Consider the following 21,341-nt stretch of genomic DNA (forward strand, 5'->3'; position numbering starts at 1 on the left):
GCCCACTTATAAGTTTAAAGAAAGTCAAAGCCGTGTATTGTTCCTTTCAGAACAATGTTATACACCGGGTGTGCATTATGTGTTTTCATTATTTTTAATCATGAGCACACTGGTGGTTGTGTTTCATATTTAATTATTTATTTGGAGTGTGTTTGATTTAGCTTAATTTGAATTTTGTTGGACATTGGTCAAAAGTTCAGTTTATTATGCGCGGTCAGAACAATGATGGTGGAGGCAATAGCCTATTTTTCAACAGGTTTGAAGGTTTTGTTTGAGAGAAATAAATCTGTCTTTTTATATTTAGTCAAGTTTTGTTTTCTTTGTCATGTTGGGCAGAGTTATTCAATCGTTGTTATACGTTAAGTTCACTGATTTCTTAAATCTAATGTAAGCGCTGTTTAAGAGGTTTTGAAGGTACAAAATACACTTTTTTTCTCTGTTCTCTTTAACAAGATATTCAGATTTGTTTTTCTTCTTTATTTTAGTTTGAGACGAGAAGTTGTACATGCATTCTATTTCCTGTTCCTTTGTCAACTGGGGCAACATTCAATCACTGTTATAGCCTGGTTGTAAGCTATAACAGTATAAGTATAATTATACAAAGGATAAATTCACTGCTTTTTAAATGTCTGCAAAAAGCAAATGTCACCGTTTTGTTGCATGCCATTGAAAAGGAATAAAAACTACCAAACGTTATTTTGCAAAACATGCTTATTGTTATGATTCGACTGATTGTGTTTGTATGTGGATGTGTGATCACAGGATTGCAGATTGCATGGACATAATCGCCACAGGGAAAATCATTCAAATCCTTACTCCGAAAGTTAACAAAAAGCTATTATTGTCTCAAGAAGAGAAATTGTTTCTACAACTGAACACACAGACTGTAAAATGCATGTGTATACAAAAGCAATTATGCTAAACAAGCCCATCATTAAATGAATGGAAGTCAAAGTAAATAAAATAAAATGCAATTTCAAATGTGAAGGTATCTTAAAATGTCGATGAACAAACGCAAGGGAACTGAGCGCCATCATAAAAATACCTTTCATTACAAGGACAAAAAAAAACGTAACTGACAGACTGATTCTAATATAGGTCCCTGATAACACTTATAGTATCCACCACCTTCAAATATGATCATTAAACTTCATTTTAAAAAGCTTCATGATTATGCACTGCAAAGTAAGCTACACGTTTTGTTTAGCTGTTTCGTACACATAAAAAAAAGGCTTTGTGATTCTTTGGTCTAAGTGCCAATAGAAGGTTTTGAAAGGAGCAAGTTAAAATGTAAAGGCACACTACCTTATATAATATATATGTTACAGGCAAGTTGGGAAACCAGGCATTTCCGGAAATGACTACCGAAAAGTAGTCATTTACGGAAATGACTGATTCACTCGGTCATTTCAGGAAATGCCTAAAGTTTAGCTGGATATTTTAGTCATTTCCAGTAATGACTGAAATTAGCTGTTAGGCATTTCCAGAAATGCCTGACACACAAACTCTTGATCAATCGAAACGCACGCACGCACGTGTACAATAAGAATGAAAAGGGTTATAAATATGTACCAGATTTTAATGTTATTATCTGTCAGATTAAAAGGTAGATAAAAGAATAATAACAAAATGAAATACTAAAATACACACATTTTCATGTAGATTTGAGTGTTAATTACTCTTCTGTTCATTTGTTTTTGCATGCCAGGCTTTAGTGGCATAATGCTTTACGTTCAGAGCATTTGCACTGTGCACTTTAGGAATGGAAATGGTTATAAATATGTGCAAGAATTTAAAATGTAGAGCAATGAATAAAACACACACACACCAACACACACACACACACACACACACACACATACACCAACACACACACACACACACACACACACACACACACACATACACACATAGTTTGAGTACCAGGCATTCTTCTGTTCATTTGTTTTTGCATGTCAGGCTTTGGTGGCAACGACTGTTGCAGAGTACTTTACGTTTGAAGCATTTACACCTATTTGTTTGACACTTTTTCCCCCCAGAGCAGTTGCATTTGGTAAAGCCCTGTCCTCCACTCAAGGAATTTTGAACAACTGCCTCGCGGACACTGACCTGTTTGTCACATTTTACATCTTGCTCTGTCAAGAGTTTCTGTGCGCAGAGTTCAAATTCATTTCTAGTGAAAGATCCTTTCAGTACCCCGCTTCTTGTTGCAATTTTATACAGGTCGTTTTCAGTCTTGTGCAGAATAATTCCCAGAATGTTTCTGGGATCTCCTCGACCCCTGTCGACCAGGGGAACGGGCACTGCCACGTTGTCTCCAGGTTGTCCCGGGCATAGCTCTATTCTGCTACGCTTTATCATTCGCTCTGCCTGCCCCTTCTGGCATTCTCGGCTGGCCTCCCGTTGACGATTGATACTTGGTTGCCGTTTGTTGAGCAAGCGAAGTTCATTATTTTCAGTATGCAGGACTCCTTCGCCACCATTTGATAGTTCCTGTAGAATGGCAGTGGCAGTGGCATCAGTCATTGACGGTTCACCTTGGACTGTTTCGACGACTCCTTCCCCACCATTTGATAGTTCATGTAGAATGGCAGTGGCAGTGGCATCAGTCATTGACGGTTCACATTGGACTGTTTCGACGACTCCTTCACCACCATTTGATAGTTCTTCCTGTAGAATGGCAGTGACATTAGTCATTGTCAGTTCATCTTGGACTATTTCGAATGCTCTGTCGATGACTGCTGCATCACCATTTGAAAGTTCCTGTAGAGTGGCACCAGCACTGGTTGATTCTTCATGGACCTGCACAGAGACACTTGTTATATTGATGTCCAAATCTGAACCTGCTGACTCCGGATTGCTTGCGTTATCAGCATTACTTGACCAGCCTACTCTTTCTCGAAGGTCCTCTTCTGTTTGCATTTCATCAATCAGGGCCTCTGGCAGCCACGTGGAAGACAGCCCAACTCTGGGCTCGACGCCAAACATGGCTCTGTACGGGGATCTTTTCAATCCTGAATGGTAGGCTCGGTTTTTCATGAACTGCACGAACTTTAGACCCAATGACCAACGCGTTGTTTGGTGATCCGACATCCAAGCAGTCAGCATGTCCTTGATGTCACCGTTGGCCCTCTCTACAGAGCCTTGTGACTGAGGATGACGAGGTTTTCCATGAACGAGTTTTAATTCTGGCCACAGATCTCGTAGTTCTCTGATGACAACTGCAGTGAACTCGCTTCCATTGTCCGATTGAAGGATCACTGGAGCCCCGAAAAGAGTAAAAATGTCCACGAGCTGAAGGGCTACTTGGCACGCCCTTTTTGATGTCAGCGGTCGCAAGACTACAAATTTGGTGAGGTGATCTTGATAGACCATAATCCATTTGTAGCCGCCATCCTCCATCGACTGGTAGTCCACAAGGTCCACTTGGCTTCTGGAATTGAATTCCTCTGTGAGAATAGGTCGCACGACGACACCTTTGGTTTTCTGTCGCTTTTGTTTCTCCTGGCACACGAGGCAATAAGACTTAAACAGTTCTACACTGTCTCTTTGGATATTGGCAAATTTCTTTTCCAGTTCCTTCAGCATCCTATCGCGCCCTCCGTGACCGGTGGCGATGTGTGCAGTCTTGATGGTGTCGTAGGTATCTTCAAGGGTGACAAAGAAGATCGGGGCTTCATCAGGTGAGGATCTTTTTCGGATCAGCTTGTCATTTGGACCGCACTGCAGCACCTCATACCTTTAGAATAAAAACGCACTATCAATAAACAAAACAGAGAGAGAGTGAGAGAGAGAGAGGGAGATAGACAGAGAGAGAGAGAGAGAGAGAGAGAGAGAGAGAGAGAAAGAGAGAGAGAGGAAGAAAGAGGGAGAGAGAGAGAGGGAGAGAGAGAGAGTGAGAGAGAGAGAGAGAGAGGGAGAGAGAGAGAGAGAGAGAGAGTCAACGAGAGAGAGGGAGAGAGAGAGAGAGGAAGAAAGAGGGAGAGAGAGAGGGAGAGAGAGAGAGAGAGGGAGAGAGAGAGAGAGAAAGGGCAGAGAGAAAGAGAGAGGGAGAGAAAGAGAGAGAGAGACAGAGAGGGAGAGAGAGACAGAGAGAGAGAGAGAGAGAGAGAGAGAGAGAAAGAGAGAGAGGGAGAGAGAGAGAGGAAGAAAGAGGAAAATGTCTGTGACCAAATGTTTATGTCTCATGCCAATATCTTGCCGCATAAGAGAGAGAGAGAGAGAGAGAGAGAGAGAGAGAGAGAGAGAGAGAAAGAGAGAGAGGGAGAGAGAGAGAGGAAGAAAGAGGAAAATGTCTGTGACCAAATGTTTATGTCTCATGCCAATATCTTGCCGCATAAGAGAGAGAGAGAGAGAGAGAGAGAGAGAGAGAGAGAGAGAGAGAGAGAGAGAGAGAGAGAGAGAGAAAGAGAGAGAGAGTAGGAGTATGAAGACACAAGTTAAAAAAAAAGAGGGAGAGAGAGAGAGAGAGAGAGAGAGAGAGAGAGAGAGAGAGAGAGAGAGAGAGAGAGAGATACTAACCTCTTCATCAGTTTGTACTGGCGTGATGTTTTGGTTGTCGATGACACCTGTGCTGTCTTGAGGTCGTTGATCATGGTAAAGTAGCAATCCTTTGGTAACAAATAGTTCTTATTTTTGGCATATCTTTCAAAAAGACATTTTCGAAAACGATCCTCTACGTCCATAGTGGATGTCTGTTCAAACTGTGTGCAGCAACTAAGTTCAGAAACTAACTCGCCAAGTTTGGAGAACAGTATTCACGAGCCCAAGTAAATTAAATACATAACCGCCCATAAAAAGTTAAAAAAAAAACACACACACACGATTATTTAAACACAAATTTTATTCAGTTTAGTTTGGAGAACAATATTCACGTGGTTGACAGTTTTGGTCACGATCGCTGGCTTGGCGTGAACACAAATGTCCTAACATTTCTCATTTCACAACCTTTATGACTATGATTCACGTGCCTAGGCATATTCGGTAATGTTGACTAAGTAATTTCAGTCATTTCTGTAAATGACTAAAATATCAAGCTCAACTTTAGGCATTTTCGGAAATGACCGAGTGAATCAGTCATTTCCGTAAATGACTACTCTCGTTAGTCATTTCCGGAAATGCCTGGTTTCCCAACTTGCCTGTAACATATATACAATATCACACTACCACGGAAAGTCAATACAATGCATACCCCGGTCAAAACAACGTTCACACACGAGTGTGTATCGTGTGTATCATCTTTGTCAACACAATGCAGGCGGTGTTTCAGTTTATTGAAATATTGAGTGTATGTGAGTGTAATTATGCACATTCACTTTTGGCCAATTTAAATGAGCTTGATGTGGAATTTTGTTATCTATTGGTCAAACGGTCATTTCAACCGGCACTGTCAAAACAACGATGGAACTGGCCAATAGTCACAATAACGAGGGGAAAACATGTATACCCCGGTCAAAACAACGTTCACACACGAGTGTGTATCATCTTTGTCAACACAATGCAGGCGGTGTTTCAGTTTATTGAAATATTGAGTGTATGTGAGTGTAATTATGCACATTCACTTTTGGCCAATTTAAATGAGCTTGATGTGGAATTTTGTTATCTATTGGTCAAACGGTCATTTCAACCGGCACTGTCAAAACAACGATGGAACTGGCCAATAGTCACAATAACGAGGGGAAAACATGTATACCCCGGTCAAAACAACGTTCACACACGAGTGTGTATCATCTTTGTCAACACAATGCAGGCGGTGTTTCAGTTTATTGAAATATTGAGTGTATGTGAGTGTAATTATGCACATTCACTTTTGGCCAATTTAAATAAGCTTGATGTGGAATTTCTTATCTATTGGTCAAACGGTCACTTCAGCAGGCACTGTCAAAACAACGATGGGACCGGCCAATGGTCACAATAACGAGGGGAAAACATGTATACCCCGGTCAAAACAACGTTCACACACAAGTGTGTATCGTGTGTATCATCTTTGTCAACACAATGCAGGCGGTGTTTCAGTTTATTGAAATATTGAGTGTATGTGAGTGTAATTATGCACATTCACTTTTGGCCAATTTAAATAAGCTTGATGTGGAATTTCTTATCTATTGGTCAAACGGTCACTTCAGCAGGCACTGTCAAAACAACGATGGGGCCGGCCAATGGTCACAATAACGAGGGGAAAACAAGTATGTGTGTGTGTGTGTGTGTGTGTGTGTGTGTGTGTGTGTGTGTGTGTGCATTAAGCCGCCTTTGCTGAAGTTACTACGTACCTGTCTCTGTTCTTTTTCACCTTTAGCGACCAAGGCCGAATGCCGAGGTTGATAAAGATGTAACAGAAGGTGGTCCATACCACAGTGCTCTGAGGGACACCACCTGGCCAGAGGAGACAGCGCTACAAAAGAAGCTATACGGCCCCAAAGAGGACTTGGAGAGGACAGCACGTTTCGCCCTGCAGTCCGGACTGACGATCTAACAGCGAACGACAAGAAGAAGACAGAAGGTGGTTTGCTCCCCGAGGAACAACACAAAACGCTGACCTTACAAGCCACCAAACATCGTGTTTTTTCATCATTTTGGAAGAGCGAAAGTACGCACAATATATGACGGGGATCCCTATTCCGAACGTAATTTATATAATGCAATTCAAGGCCCCATTAAAGCTGTTAGAAGTTTGAGATAACATGTCATTCTTGTGTGTGACGTCAAACGTACCATGTTCGCTTTTCTTCCAGTCTAAAACTGTACAGAGCTGTCATCATATTTGCGAGTCCAGTAAGTGTTTGGCATATGCCTTTTCTTTAAAATGTTTTAAGACTTTCCACTCTGTCTTTTGCGATTAATCATTATAAAGAGATAAGTTGTAAATTGACCATGAATTGCCGCGTTTATTATAAACATTGATTTGGTCTTTGATAGTGAATGTTTACAATCGTTGTCCTCGGAAACACGAATTTAAAGCAGTGATGGTTCCACACATAAAAAAAACCTGATTGGCTTTTAGTTTGACTATCCACGTTTCACATGAAGCTCAAACCAACCCACTACGTCGATTTGTCACATCATTATGAACATTGTTTTTTGTTTGTTATCCTGCTGGTTATGAATGAAAACTCGTGAAAATTATGACAAAGATTATACCGACCTTATTGATCGCAAATGTACAATCTCATTAGTAAATTAATTCTACTAATCCACGTGTTCAGTCAGCAATGATTTACGCAGTTATAAAACTTCAAGGGAGCCCACCATGCTCGTCGGCCTAGCTCAGCAGCATCTGTACCAATTAAGCGAAACACCGTTGCAATTAGGCTTATAATTAGTCTTGTCTGAACACTGATCAAAGACAAATGTTTAACAAGGCCTTGGACAACAGATTAACAAGGATTTGGACTATATGTGGCAATGGCACAATAATTTCTTCCGTAAAGCAAAGTTCTGCTCACTATGAAAGATATGCCAAAGCTGTTTTGAGACCACTCTTCCACTTGGAGACACACAAAATCAATCATTTTCAAATTAATTCGAAAGAAGTTTTGTTCAGTCTGAAGCTTATGTCCAGCAAAGGAGGTCAAAAATATAATGTTCACATGTTGCAAAACGTAATTAAAAAAAAAAAAATCAATCATTTTTCAAACTTTATATAATTATACTCTCCCAACAAAGAAACTCAACACAGGTAAACATTTATTTTGTTCAAATAGGTTAGAGGAAAGCACCAACATTCAGTTTGAAGTTTGTCCGTTAGTCGTTACATTGTTGCTAAACACTAAACCACAAATAGAACTTCATCTAACCGAGACTTTACTGGGTGGTCGCCCTTTTATTGAATTGCAAAAATCTTGTCTGCACGAAAATCACGTGCATGGTGCCGTGATGTTTTTGTCTCTGTCTGAGCCTCAAGTGGCAGAGATGAGAAGGCCATATCAATAGTTGGGTCATATCCAAGGATTCCGTGACCGTTGAGAGCAAAGGTCGGTTTCTCGATGGATTTGACTTCTGTGAAGGTTAAATACAAATTTTAGAATGGGTGTACCTCGCGAAAGTGTGGGCATAACTTTTGAGAGCCCCAAATTCAAAATGGCCACCAACGGCCACTATGAAAATTAACTTTTTACTGGTTTGGCTTAGAATGCTGCACAAAACATGTTTTCTAGGATAGTTTGGCATGGGGAATTCATATTTGGTATTATTTATATGATTTTATCTGTTTTTGATGTCTAAAACCAAGATGGCCGCCAATTTTCATGTCCGAACGGTCACTTTTGCAAAGTCTTGAAAGGTCCTTCCTAGTAGGCTGTAATGTCCGTTTCTCAGTTGATTTGGCTTCCTTGAAGGTTAAATAATGTTTTTATCCTGGATGTCTTTTGCAAAAAATGTAGACACGAAGGTACGAAAGCCCCAAATCCAAAATGGCTTCCAACGACCATTATGAAAAAGAACCTTTTACTATCTAGTTGATGGAGCATACACCGATTGGGTCTGTGTCTAGTGGGGTCTCTACACATCTTCTGTATCTGTTGAATCTCCAGGCTCGCTCCTCTCATCATCACTTCCACTTTCATCCGAATAATCGCGAAGTGTGAGCTGTTGGGGCAATGGGGGTTGGGTGTAGCGTACTGGTCGGCACTTCCCATCCACAAGTTCCCAGCCGTGCCCAATTGGGGATGGATGGTCAAACAGGTTGTAATGAAGTTGGCAATATGTGATATAATTTGTCCTCTCCACATGCAGATTCAAGTAGTCGTCATCGGGTGGGAGGCGGAATGTACTTTTCCTCTTCATCTGACTTCATGTCAGCTTTTACACTGTTCTCTAAGTCGGGGCTTTCGCCGACTCGTTCCAGGAGTTCCCTTGCCTCAGGATTAGTCATCGCCGTCTCCATCACAGTCTTCTTCCCATGGCCATAGAATCCTGAGGTATGATCACTTCCAGTGATCACATGGAGAGGTATGATGATCTGTGAGACTTCGTTGGACAGCATGTCACTGCAGTTGATAAAGGCATCTTTGCGTTTAATCAGCAGATCACCAGGAAGTTGTTGTGAGAGATATGCTGCTTGAACATATACGTCAGTGTCATCACTGTCAAGTACAACTGTCCCCCTGTAGTTTCCTGTCCTGAGCTTGGCATAGGCAGAGCGCAGCATTGTATCAGCCTCTGGATGTCTAAAGACATAGTCCCCATTTGCCACCCCAGTGGACAGGTTCACTGCTGTTTCACCCTCACAGTAAATGACCTCACACCCCACCCGAGCAACTTCTGCTTCCAACTTTTTCTTCACGAGCTTCTGCAATCTGACCTTGTTTCCTGATCTGACCATGAATTGGTTGAATTCAGCAGCACCTGGTAAAGTGTCTTCGGGCTTAGGGAACACATTTGGAATATGTCCATGCTTTGCAGCCCGTCGATCATGTTCATCGTCCTTGATGCTGAAGGGAAGGTCATATTTGTCATTGATCAGGATGATGTAGGGGCTTGCATTAGCATGGCGTGAGAAGATGATCGCGCATATCTTATGCAGATAGTCATTCCAGCTGTAGTGCGAACCATCACGCTTCCTAGCCTCTCCGTCATCAGGTGTAGGAGTGGCTAACCGCCAGATCATCCCCATGTCAACAATGCTGATGTAGGTCTGTGGTTTTTGAGCAACTGGATCTTTGTTGAACAGCTCCAACATTTTGCTCTTCATAGTCTTGCGGAAGGATTCATCTACGTTGTACAGAGACAAGCATTCCTCGGTCACCCTCCCCTCAAGTACTTGCTCAAGTTGGAACATGCCTGAACCATCCACGAGGTCCACCAGGGCCGCAAGTCCCGACTTTTCCATCTGAGCCACCTTTGTAGACGCACCAACTGATGCACAAATCCGCTCGCTGGCGAATGTCTGCCTTTTATTCTTGTGGATGGTAGCAGTGAGAAGCTTTGTCTTGGTGAATACCCTGTCATTCAGGAGGGTTTCAACTTGATCTTGTCCGTCTGCAAATGCAGTATTGAGGTCTTGAACAAGTTCTGGAGAAGCAACCAGGCCAGACTGCAGTGACCTCAGTGCAGGTAATGAGGTGTCAAACGGCTGAGCGTAGCCACAGAAAACATGTTGAGTGCCAGCCAGCTAGGATGAAAAAGGACGAACAAGCAATTCAGGACCTGCAGGGCTGCATGACAGAGTTCAACGCTCAGCCGTTTGACACGTCATCACCGGCACTGAGGTCACTTGTCTCTGTACAACGTAGATGGATCCTTCCGCAAGACTATGAAGAGCAAAATGTTGGAGCTGTTCAACAAAGCACAGGTTGAGCATATCTCTCACAACAACTTCCTGGTGATCTGCTGATTAAACGCAAAGATGCTTTTATCAACTGCAGTGACATGCTGTCCAACGAAGTCTCACAGATCATCATACCTCTCCATGTGATCACTGGAAGTGATCATACCTCAGGATTCTATGGCCATGGGAAGAAGACTGTGATGGAGACGGCGATGACTAATCCTGAGGCAAGGGAACTCCTGGAACGAGTCGGCGAAAGCCCCGACTTAGAGAACAGTGTAAAAGCTGACATGAAGTCCTTTGTTCTCTCCAGCATCTATGGTGAAAGTGCAGATGCTACCTGCGGGCAGGCCAGAGCTTCCAAGTGGCACAAGATGAAGAGGAAAAGTACATTCCGCCTCCCACCCGATGACGACTCCTTGAATCTGCATGTGGAGAGGACAAATTATATCACATATTGCCAACTTCTTTACAACCTGTTTGACCATCCATCCCCAATTGGGCACGGCTGGGAACTTGTGGATGGGAAGTGCCGACCAGTACGCTACACCCAACCCCCATTGCCCCAACAGCTCACACTTCGCGATTATTCGGATGAAAGTGGAAGTGATGATGAGAGGAGCGAGCCTGGAGATTCAACAGATACAGAAGATGTGTAGAGACCCCACTAGACACAGACCCAATCGGTGTATGCTCCATCAACTAGATAGTAAAAGGTTCATTTTCATAATAGTCGTTGGAAGCCATTTTGGATTTGGGGCTTTCGTACCTTCGTGTCTACATTTTTTGCAAAAGACATCCAGGATAAAAACATTATTTAACCTTCAAGGAAGCCAAATCAACTGAGAAACGGACATTACAGCCTACTAGGAAGGACCTTTCAAGACTTTGCAAAAGTGACCGTTCGGACATGAAAATTGGTGGACATCTTGGTTTTAGACATCAAAAACAGGTAAAATCATATAAATAATACCAAATATGAATTCCCCATGCCAAACTATCCTAGAAAACATGTTTTGTGCAGCATTCTAAGCCAAACCAGTAAAAAGTTAATTTTCATACTGGCCGTTGGTGGCCATTTTGAATTTGGGGCTCTCAAAAGTTATGCCCACACTTTCGCGAGGTACACCCATTCTAAAATTTGTATTTAACCTTCCCAGAAGTCAAATCCATCGAGAAACGGACCTTTGCTCTCAACGGTCACGGAATCCTTGGATATGACCCAACTACAACCGCAATTCTGTGACACTCCCTGCGCCTGCAATTAAGGTGCGGAAAATGCCACGACTGACTGAAGCCCAGTGCCATAATGCTATTGTCCGGTTGCAAGCAGGTGCAACTAATGAAGATGTTGCAAGGCATTTTGGTGTGTCCCAACAAACTGTATGTGCACTATGGAACCGCTTAAATGCCACTTAAAGTGTACAGGACAGACCAAGGTCAGTCCGACCTAGAGTCACGACACGGGCTCAGGATCGGTATATCAGGGTGCGACAGCTCCGTGAACGTTTCACAATAGCGCTACGCAGATTCCGGTGCCTCTCCCAAAAAAGAAACTTGAAAAAAGAAACATCATGGCGCCATGCACGTGTTTTTTGTGCAGACAAGATTTTTGCAATTCAATAAAAGGGCGACCACCCTGTAAAGTCTTGGTTCAATGATGTTCTTTTTGTGATTTAGTGGGTAGCAACAATGTAACTGACAAACTTCAAACAGAATTTTGGTGCTTTCCTCTAACATATTTGAAAAAAATCAATTTTTACCTGTGTCAAGTTTCTATTTTGGGGGGAGAGTATATATTAGGAGCCGGTCTATATCGGGCAACCTTCCCCTACGTGCAGGTGAATGCTATGTTTTATATGTCTGTCTGTTTGACTTGGTGTTGTGAATGTAATTATATCTTGCCTTTTTGCCATCAACATCAGAAATGCGTCTATATAAAAATCAATATTAGTGCGGAAAGTGCGGTAGTGGTCGCGCTGAGCAGGATAACACGCTTTTCTCTATCTCTATTCTTTTTAACTCTCTGAGTTTGTTTTTAATCCAAACATATCATATCTATATGTTTTTTAATCAGGAACCGACAAGGAATAAGAGGAAATAGTTTTTAAATCGATTTCGTTAATTTAGTTTTAATCATAATTTTCATATTTTTATTTTTCAGAGCTTGTTTTTAATCCGAATATAACATATGTAAATTTGTTTTGGGAATGAGCGAATAATGAAGAATAAGATGATATTGTTTTTGGATCGTTTTATAAAAAAAAAAATTTGATTACTATTTTCAGGTTTTTAATGACTAAACTCATTTGGTAATTTCTAAGCCTCCAAGCTGAAATGCAATACCAAAGTCCAGACTTGGTCGAAGATTGCTTGGCCAAAATTTCGATCAATTTCATTGAAAACTGAAGGTGTGACAGTGCCGCCTCAACTTTCACAAAAAGCCGGATATGACGTCATCAAAGACATTTATCAAAAAAAAAGAAAAAATGTCTGGGGATATCATTCCCAGGAACTCTCATGTAAAATTTCATAAAGATCGGTCCAGTAGTTTACTCTGAATCGCTCTACACACACACACAGACACACAGACACACACACACACACACACACACACACACACAGACACACAGACACACACACACACCACGACCCTCGTCTCGATTCCCCCTCTATGTTAAAACATTTAGTCAAAACTTGACTAAATGTAAAAAGTGGTCCATATTAGGCGACCTTCCCCGTTAAAAAGTCACAGTTTGCGAGAGGCTGCCGGGTTGTCTTACCTGTGTGCACGCTGCAGCTTTCTTTGAGTACTGTCCCCTGAAGTATCATTCGCCACCGCTTTCGTCGCTTTCATCCATTCTTTCTTTCTCTTTGTGTCTGTGCATATGGGCAATGAGAGAGAGAGAGAGAGAGAGAGAGAGAGAGAGAGAGAGAGAGAGAGAGAGAGACACACACACACACACACACACACACACACGCACGCACGCACGCAAACGCACACACACACACACACACACACACACACACACACAGACAGACAGACAGACAGACAGAGACAAAGAGAGAAATTTTCCCGCATACACCTTCCAGTGTTCGCAATGTGACATGACAGACCACACAACAATTACTTTAACACAGGGCTCCGTTTCTGCTACAACAAACATTTATTTATGTATCTATTTATTCACCATTAAATGGTAAACGAGGGTGTCCTGTCCCTTTTGAGGCCAGCACTTGTTTCAATTGTTCCAGGCTGACCACACAAGCTGACGTCACTATCGGTCCTAAAGCGATCACCAACAGTCTGACAATAAAACCGACCTTTGAAAAACGTCCAACTACCATTCCGACCTCGGAGGCATCATCTCACAACCCATATGTCCAGAGCCTCATTGGCGAACCCAATGACGTAATCAGCTCTGACAACCTTCCTGCTGACGTCATCACCAATGCAAGTTTTGCCGCACGGGAAGAAACAACTAGTTCCAGCTCCCAATTTGATTTGTTTGTAGCCGAGACAGCCACATCCACAGAAGAGGAAACTACGTCGCCCACAGTCGAAGAAACAACCGCATCCACAGAAAATGGAACAACCACAAGCCTATCCACAGAAGAGGAAACAATGACACCGACAGAAGAGGGGATGACCACATCCGACAAGAAGAAACGACATCCGCACAATCAGACGCAATCCCTGATCCACCCGCGCCCGGGGCCTTTGCGTCAGAGCCAGGCTTCGTCAGCGTGGAGACCGTCAAGACAGCCAAAATCGTCCTCCTCGCTTCCTCCATAGTCATCTCTTTCGTAGGTATCCTGCTCAACGTCCCTTCACTGGTGGTCTTCCGCCGTATGTCCGCGTCAGTCAGCAACAGCTACATTCAGATCCTTCTCTTTCTTGACACTGTCTGCCTGGTTTTCAACGTTCCCATGGTGATCGTGGAGATCTTTTACAAGGACGTCTTCTACTTGCCTCTCTACTACGCCTACTTCAAGATCCGAGTACTGCGCTATGCTGGTGGTCATCGCAACCCGGAACGTGCTGATAATCCTCACGGCTCTGATGACCCTTGACCGTACGCTGGCCGTGATGTTTTCCATGAAGAAGAGTCAATTCTGGTCCTGGCTGTCTTTCTCCAAGACCATCGCTGGCGTTGTCATGCTGCTGTCCCTCGCTGTGACATGCACGGATGGCGCGTTCCGGCTGCGGATTGAGGAATATGTGGATGAGGCCAGCGGTAATGTGTACGGGCTCATCCGTCCCACGGCGCTGTTTGTTAACCACATGAAGGAGTTTATACAGGTGTGTGTGTGTGTGTGTGTCACAGTGTGTGCGTGTGTGTGTGCCTGTGTATGTGTGTGCGTGTGGGCATGTGTGTGTGTGTGTGTGTGTGTGTGTGTGCATGCTTGTGTGTGTGCACGCGCGCCTTTGTGTGTGTGTGTGTGTCAGTGTGTGTGTGTGTCAGTGTGTGTGAGTGTTTGTGTGTGTGTGTGTGTGTGTGTGTGTGTGTGTGTGCGCTTGCATGAGTCTGTACTCGTCACAGTGTGTGTGTGACGGTGTGTGCCTGTGTGTGTGTGTGTGTGTGTGTGTGTAAGAAAGAGAGAGGGAGAGAGAGAGGGATAGTGAGGGAGAGAGAGTGTGTGTGTGTGTGTGTGTGTGTGTGTGTATGTGTGTGTGCATTTTCACTGTGATCAAATAAAAGAGAAAGGCCACATCCTCGGCTCGCCTGCAATGTATTTATATAGCAAAGGGAATGCCTGTAATTCACACAGATCAATCACTTGGTCTTAAACGTGCACAAGACATAAACGTTCATACTGCAGGGCCGTAGCACAGCTCCTAAAAGTGGTCCGGCCATAAAAAAAATAAAAAGGTACGGTCCCTGGCCATTATGTTCTCCTCAACTATTAGTGACAATTTCTCGCTTAACGCTGTCATTGTGCGATCTAAGTCACGACCCCTCCTTCCTCCTAACACAGCGCTGAAGCTTATGAAGACGATTTTTTTTTTTTAACAAAAAACTGGTCCGGCCATGGCCGGAGTGGCCGGTAGGGCTGCTACGGCCCTGTACTGGGGGAGCGAGCCAGTCTGAAGAGTACTCGGGTCCAGCGCGAGCGTTTTTTATTGACATGTCTGATTGAAATCTAACTTAAATCTGCAATTTTCACCGTCCATCATGATGGCTTTGTTTTCGTGTACCTGTGAGGAATGACGAAGGTGCAGAAGTATTGAAGAAACGGTGAACTCTAAGGCACAACAACACTGAAACCAGACGAAGTGAGCGTCATTGTTGTTTTCATTTATGATTTGAACATGGTTTTCGACAGAAAAAAAGAGAATCTTTTGGTTTATCGCTGATGACTTTTGAAACTCCCATTTACGTGCATTTATTCGGCCGTTTCTTAAGCTAGAGCTTTGAAACTTTACACGCGTCTAGGGCTATATGAATGCTGTACAATACGCAAGTATAGTTGACTCTCGCATTATTTAAAGGTCACAACAAGGTCATTACCAGGTAAAAACGAGGGAAAACCGAGGGAAAGTATCATTTTCTGCATCTGTTTGTAAGAAAGAGCTTTCAAAATCAATTGTTTTCTGGGATTAGCGCATTTCTAGACATGACAATAATCAGATTAACAGTCATTAATTGTGGAGGTCACGACAAGGTCATTACTGGGTAAACACGAGGGAAAACCGAGGGAAAATACCATTTTCTTCAACTTGTGATCTATTCTCAAATGGCATCTATTCTCATACTGTCTACTTAATTGAACTTCGTGATTTAGCAAGGAAGCGAAAGCAGACACGAATAGTCGTGATCACGAGAGGCGGGTTGTTCCGGTAATTCTCCCACAAACTTACTCATTCTGTTGCAGCACAGCAGTGTATGCACATCCCTTTTGACAAGGTAAGTTATCAGTTTTGTTGACGACATGGAGAGGAGTTGATGTAATACGGTGCAAAAATTTGCGTGCGTTAGGTATTTCCTGGTGCAAAACTGTCAAACCTTGGACGCTGTTCGAGATCGGACCTTCGTTGGTGCTAACACGCAATTTCAGTAATTATCGAAAGCTGCGTATGTGTGTGCGTGTACCAAATTAATTAATTATGCTTAAGTTTGGAGCTCAATCTGTCAATTAATTTCACGACAAATGTTCTTTGGCTTGCTTACATGGACTTGTATCAAAAATAAGTAAAGAATCTCACTGGATTCTGAGCTATGAATTTAACACGCTAAAGTTCAAGATTACCCAAAGCTGTCACATCAAAGTTAAAATGTAGTAGGGGTGTTTGTCGGCTTGGCTAAAACTAAAAGTGACATGTTTGTTTCCAGTCCGGCGAGATAGTGTCTTCACTTGAAGTTGAACAAGTTGAAGTTGAATGAGGGTAGTTGCCCTGTACAGGAATTTCCTCACGGATTTAAGAAGAAGACTCATGCTTTCTAAGAAATTGGCTAGGTTTGGGATGTTTGTCACTTTCACTTTGTTAGTTTCTGTGTGTTAGCGTTGAGGAAAGGACATCTTGGTCATGTTCTCAAGCAGACCCACAACATGGTGGATGATGTTACCTAGTTTAGGATGATGCAAAAGAAGACCTATTTTATGGATGTGGCTAAAATGCCATTGGCATTATTGACACCTGCAAGTGAAATTGCATTTATACATGTATACACATTTACAAAAATGTTGCAATGTGGCGTGGTGGTAAGATATCGGCCTCCTAATCGGGAGGTTGTGAGTTCGAATCCCGGTCGCTGCCGCCTGGTGGGTTAAGAGTGGAGATTTTTCCGATCTCCCAGGTCAACTTATGTGCAGACCTGCTAGTGACTTAACCCCCTTCGTGTGTACACGCAAGTGCGTACGGAAAAGATCCTGTAATCCATGTCAGAGTTCAGTGGGTTATAGAAACACGAAAATACCCAGCATGCCTCCCCCAAAATCGGCGTATGCTGCCTAAATGGCGGGGTAAAAACGGTCATACACGTAATACACCAGAATCTTCAACATGTTGAAAGCGGGTGTGAACTAGAAGAAGAAGAAGAATAAGAATACTTTATTATCTCATAGAGAAATTCAGGCGTGGTACATAACAATAATACAAACAGGACATTGTTTTTACATAAGACATATAGCACTATATAACAGGGCAGGTTATAAACACACCTCCCACATACCTTTCTGGCCATTCCTTGCATTGTGCTTACGCATTCATTCAGTCATGAACACATCCATGTCTCACTTACACATCGCACACATGGACATTCTGTGAGTGCAACCCATTGAGTCTGATCACTGACTGTATGTATGGTGGTAGTTTTGTAGACAATGAGTATATATTTATATTGGACATTGGACTAATACCAGGGATCACACCAATAAGTCAGATAGAAAAAGTATGTCAATCACTGTCAATGACCGAGCCTAATGGCCCCGCATAGTCTGCACATTAAACAGGCGCATCACAGTATAATTACAAGTAAAAGGCCGAAGCTTAAGGTTCTTTAATTATCATTGTCATGTCCTTCATAGTGTGGCTGGTTAAGTGCAGCCAAAGACTGGTACATGTAGTACTCTGACTCCAGCATCTCAATCTCTACCAATTCAGTGATGGCCAAATTGTCCGCCTGATCGCCAGGGGCGAGTAAAAAATCCGCCGGGCTAGTAGCAACCGCCTGGCAGCTTGCCTGGCTGGCCAGTGAAAATTCTGGTCCAATGCAACACTTTTGGTTGTAATATCGAGTTTCAAAGCCATATATTATATATATATATATATTATATATATAGACACTGCAAATGCAGCAACTGTGGTAACTGGTATGTACCAGGCAAGCAACATTTCTGTGGGCTAGTAACTTTGTAGAAGTTACTCGCCCAGTTGGCAAAATACAAAATTGAGATTTGGTCATCCCTGAACGCATACTGCACATTTAAGGCGCATCACAGTCATTATAACAGTTAAAAGGCAGAAGCTAGGTTCCTTATCATTATCACGTCCTTCATAGTGTGGCTGCCAATGATAGGTACTGGTAGTAAAATTTTGACCCCAGCATCTCTACCAATTCAGTGATGGCCAAATTGTTCGCCTGATCACCAGGGGCGAGTAAAAAATTCCGCCGGGCTAGTAAAAACCGCCTGGCAGCTCGCCCAGTTGGCCTGTGAAAATTCTGGTTAAATGCAACACTTTTGGTTGTAATATTGAGTTTCAAAGCCATATAAACACTGCAAATGCAGCAACTGTGGTATGTACCGGGCGAGCAAAATTTGTGGCGGGCTATTATTATAGTAACTTTGTTGAAGTTACTCTCTCGGTTGGCGACATAAAATTATTTTAAGATTTGGCCATCCCTGGACATGCATAATATGTGCACATGTCACATGCACTCACAGTATCACTATTTCCTTGTACAAAAAATGCATTGTTAATTCCCATCAGCTGTCACCTTAATTGATGACTAAGGTCCACATGATGTTGAATTGGGATACTGTAGGTATGAGGTTTGAGGTTTTCAAAAATGTTATAATCTAGAATAGAACAGGAAGCTGATAATCTTGAAGAACAAGTGAGTGATACTGATAGATAGCAACCATGCATGCATGCATGAGTCGAAATGAGAGTGGTTTAGTAGTTAAAACTTTAAGCTTTACAGTGGGACCTTGCTTAGGCCAACAACAAAAAATAGTCTGTTTACGGTATCCCGACCGACCCTATTTTTTTGCGCGACCCTAGACTTTTTTTGGGCATTTGGGGGAGAGAGAGAAAAAAAAATTTAAAATAAAGAAAGAAAAATTTTTAAAAAAAATAAAAAGTCTGTTTTTGGGCAAAATAACTTAAAACAAGAGGCGAAGCCATCAAGGCTCACGTAAGAAATCGACAAACAGTAACACAAACTCAATCACTCCGTCACACACACACACACACTCACACACACACACACACACACACACACAGAGAAAGAGCATAGGTGAAACTGTGCAAGAAAGCGAGACACTAGATCTAGATCTGTCTGTCTGCATGTAGCCTACTTACAGGACACGACTGCCAACTAGTCTCGGCGCGCTCAAAATAATAATGACCGAGAATTTCAGTACTTCCTTCGCGTGACGTCTAACCCTCTTACGTCATAATGTGACGTCAATGTAATGTGACGTCTTAAAAATATGTTAGAGTTTCTACCACAGACATACACACGCACAAACACACACACACACGCACGCACGCACGCACAGACAGACAATGTTACGATCGCATAGGCTACACTTACGTGAGCCAAATATGGTTTTTGGGGGGGGGGGGGGGGGGGGGGAACAAAAAAAATCCTGACCTACCGACCCTATTTTTTGTGCCTATGTTACCGTAACTAGACTTCTTTTTTTTTGGGCCTTAAAACCACAACACATCTGAGAAAATCAGGTCTACAAAACAAGGATCTCAAGTTAAATTAGAGGTAAATGTACAGATGTCATGAATAACAAGAGGCGAAGCCTTCAAGGCTCACGTAAGAAATCAAACACAAACTCAATCACTCCGTCACACACACACACACACACAGAGTAAGCATAGGTGACACGGTGCAAGAGTGCGAGACACTAGATCTAGATCTGTCTGTCTGTTAGCTTACTTACGGGGACACGACTGCCAGTTGGCCAGATCAACACTGCGCTTTCGACAGCGCTTCCTCGCGCAGACACTGGAAACACGCTGTGCAGATTAACCTGTAGGAAATCTCCTTTGGTATCTTCATCTATTTTTCTGGAGCTACGAAACCAAACAATGTGAAATCGTCTTCTCCGAATCGGCGAACTGCAGCACGGTGATAACTTGTATCTATACCACAATCCTTCACGCGATCTGACCTAACCTTGACCCCTGACCTGGTCTACATACCACACACGACACAAACCAGTCAGCTGTTTTTACCCCCCCAAAACCCCCCACCACCCGTTTTCTTTGGATATACACTTTAACTACATACGTGCCGACGACATGTTGATCATTGCTTCAATACTTTGAAGCTGTTGCATGAATAATAACCAGGTAAAATTAGTATTTCGGTGTTCAGTCAAATGTTAAAGTTTCTACCACAGACATACATACGCACGCACGCACGCACAGACAGACAAAAGTTAGCATCGCATAGGCTACACTTACGTGAGCCAAAAATGAAATGCTAGATTGTTACCTAAAAGAATATATCTTGCAGATTGCCTAGATTATCAAACGTGTGTGTTTGAGCGGGGTGAGAGGGAGGGAGGGAGGGAGTGAAAGAAAGGAAGAGAGAAAAAGATATTGTGAACGTTAATTTATGTTATAATTTGTAATAACCATGTTGATCTAGCCTGGAGTTTGTTTTGTCTTTGTTTACGGGAAGTTAAAATATATATGATCAGTCACATACCACAGGTGAAAGTAAATCAATGCCACTTATTCAGCTTTAAAGGTCATGGTTCTTGACTGAACATCTAAAAAGTCGGGTGGTCAATCCAAAGATTAAAATCTCCAACATAAAATTCATGTCTAATAGTAATACTGAGAGGTTCATATGAGCAGAGAAAAAAAACAAAGTTAACACGTACGCGCGTGTGAACGGTCAAGAGGACTATTAATTTTAAGAAATTTTGATTCACTGGCCGTCGCGGCGGCTCACCATGTCTCGATTAAATAATACCAGCTGTCTCACTTTAGCTGAAATACATTATACACTCGACAGGCCACTTATACACACATCAAAAACTTAAATTGTCTCTTGCATTAAAGTTGAATCGACCTGATGTTTGGCTCGCCATCTTGAAATTTCTGTTGTCTGCTCTTTCACCCACTTACCCAATTCAAGACTGCTTTACGGCTTTTATTTAAACTTGATTTGTAAAAACATTTCTGTGATAAATCACGCCTATAAATGTGAGAGCATCTATTGATTACACAAGGTAGGCATATTTTATTAGGACTTTTAATGGTAGCTAGGCCTGTTTATATAGTTATGATCTGTGACTAGATTATTGGGTTGTCATTGGTTGCTTGTGAAAGTTGGTGTATGTAGATTAATTTACACTAAAAAAATCAAATACAATGAAAATA

The 21,341-nt window shown here is 42.4% G+C and overlaps 2 protein-coding genes across 2 annotated transcripts in view; one reads left to right on the forward strand and one right to left on the reverse strand.

Moving 5' to 3' along the window:
- Nucleotides 1–1,312: 1,312 nt before the first annotated feature.
- On the reverse strand, nucleotides 1,313–5,170 carry LOC138948866 (KRAB-A domain-containing protein 2-like). The gene is made up of 2 exons (XM_070320497.1): nucleotides 4,522–5,170; nucleotides 1,313–3,739 (listed from the first exon to the last, which is right to left on the reverse strand). The coding sequence occupies exons 1-2, from the start codon at nucleotides 4,683–4,685 to the stop codon at nucleotides 1,939–1,941; spliced, it is 1,965 nt and encodes a 654-aa protein (XP_070176598.1). The 5' UTR covers nucleotides 4,686–5,170; the 3' UTR covers nucleotides 1,313–1,938.
- Nucleotides 5,171–16,063: 10,893 nt separating this feature from the next.
- Nucleotides 16,064–21,341, forward strand: part of LOC138948864 (cubilin-like) — a 73,594-nt gene continuing 68,316 nt past the window's right edge. The window contains exon 1 of the mRNA XM_070320493.1: nucleotides 16,064–16,173. The gene's annotated coding sequence lies outside the window, so the exon portion shown is untranslated. The remainder of the gene's footprint in view (nucleotides 16,174–21,341) is intronic.

The sequence above is a fragment of the Littorina saxatilis genome, linkage group LG15 (assembly GCF_037325665.1).
Source record: "Littorina saxatilis isolate snail1 linkage group LG15, US_GU_Lsax_2.0, whole genome shotgun sequence".
In the NCBI taxonomy this organism is placed as follows: domain Eukaryota; kingdom Metazoa; phylum Mollusca; class Gastropoda; order Littorinimorpha; family Littorinidae; genus Littorina; species Littorina saxatilis.

Excerpts from the sequence above, each read along its gene's own strand:
- LOC138948866 (XM_070320497.1), bottom strand. The coding sequence starts at position 4,685 with ATGGACGTAGAGGATCGTTTTCGAAAATGTCTTTTTGAAAGATATGCC. Across the intron at positions 3,740-4,521 it reads CAGTACAAACTGATGAAGAG|GTATGAGGTGCTGCAGTGCG; the intron begins GTTAGTATCTCT and ends TTTATTCTAAAG.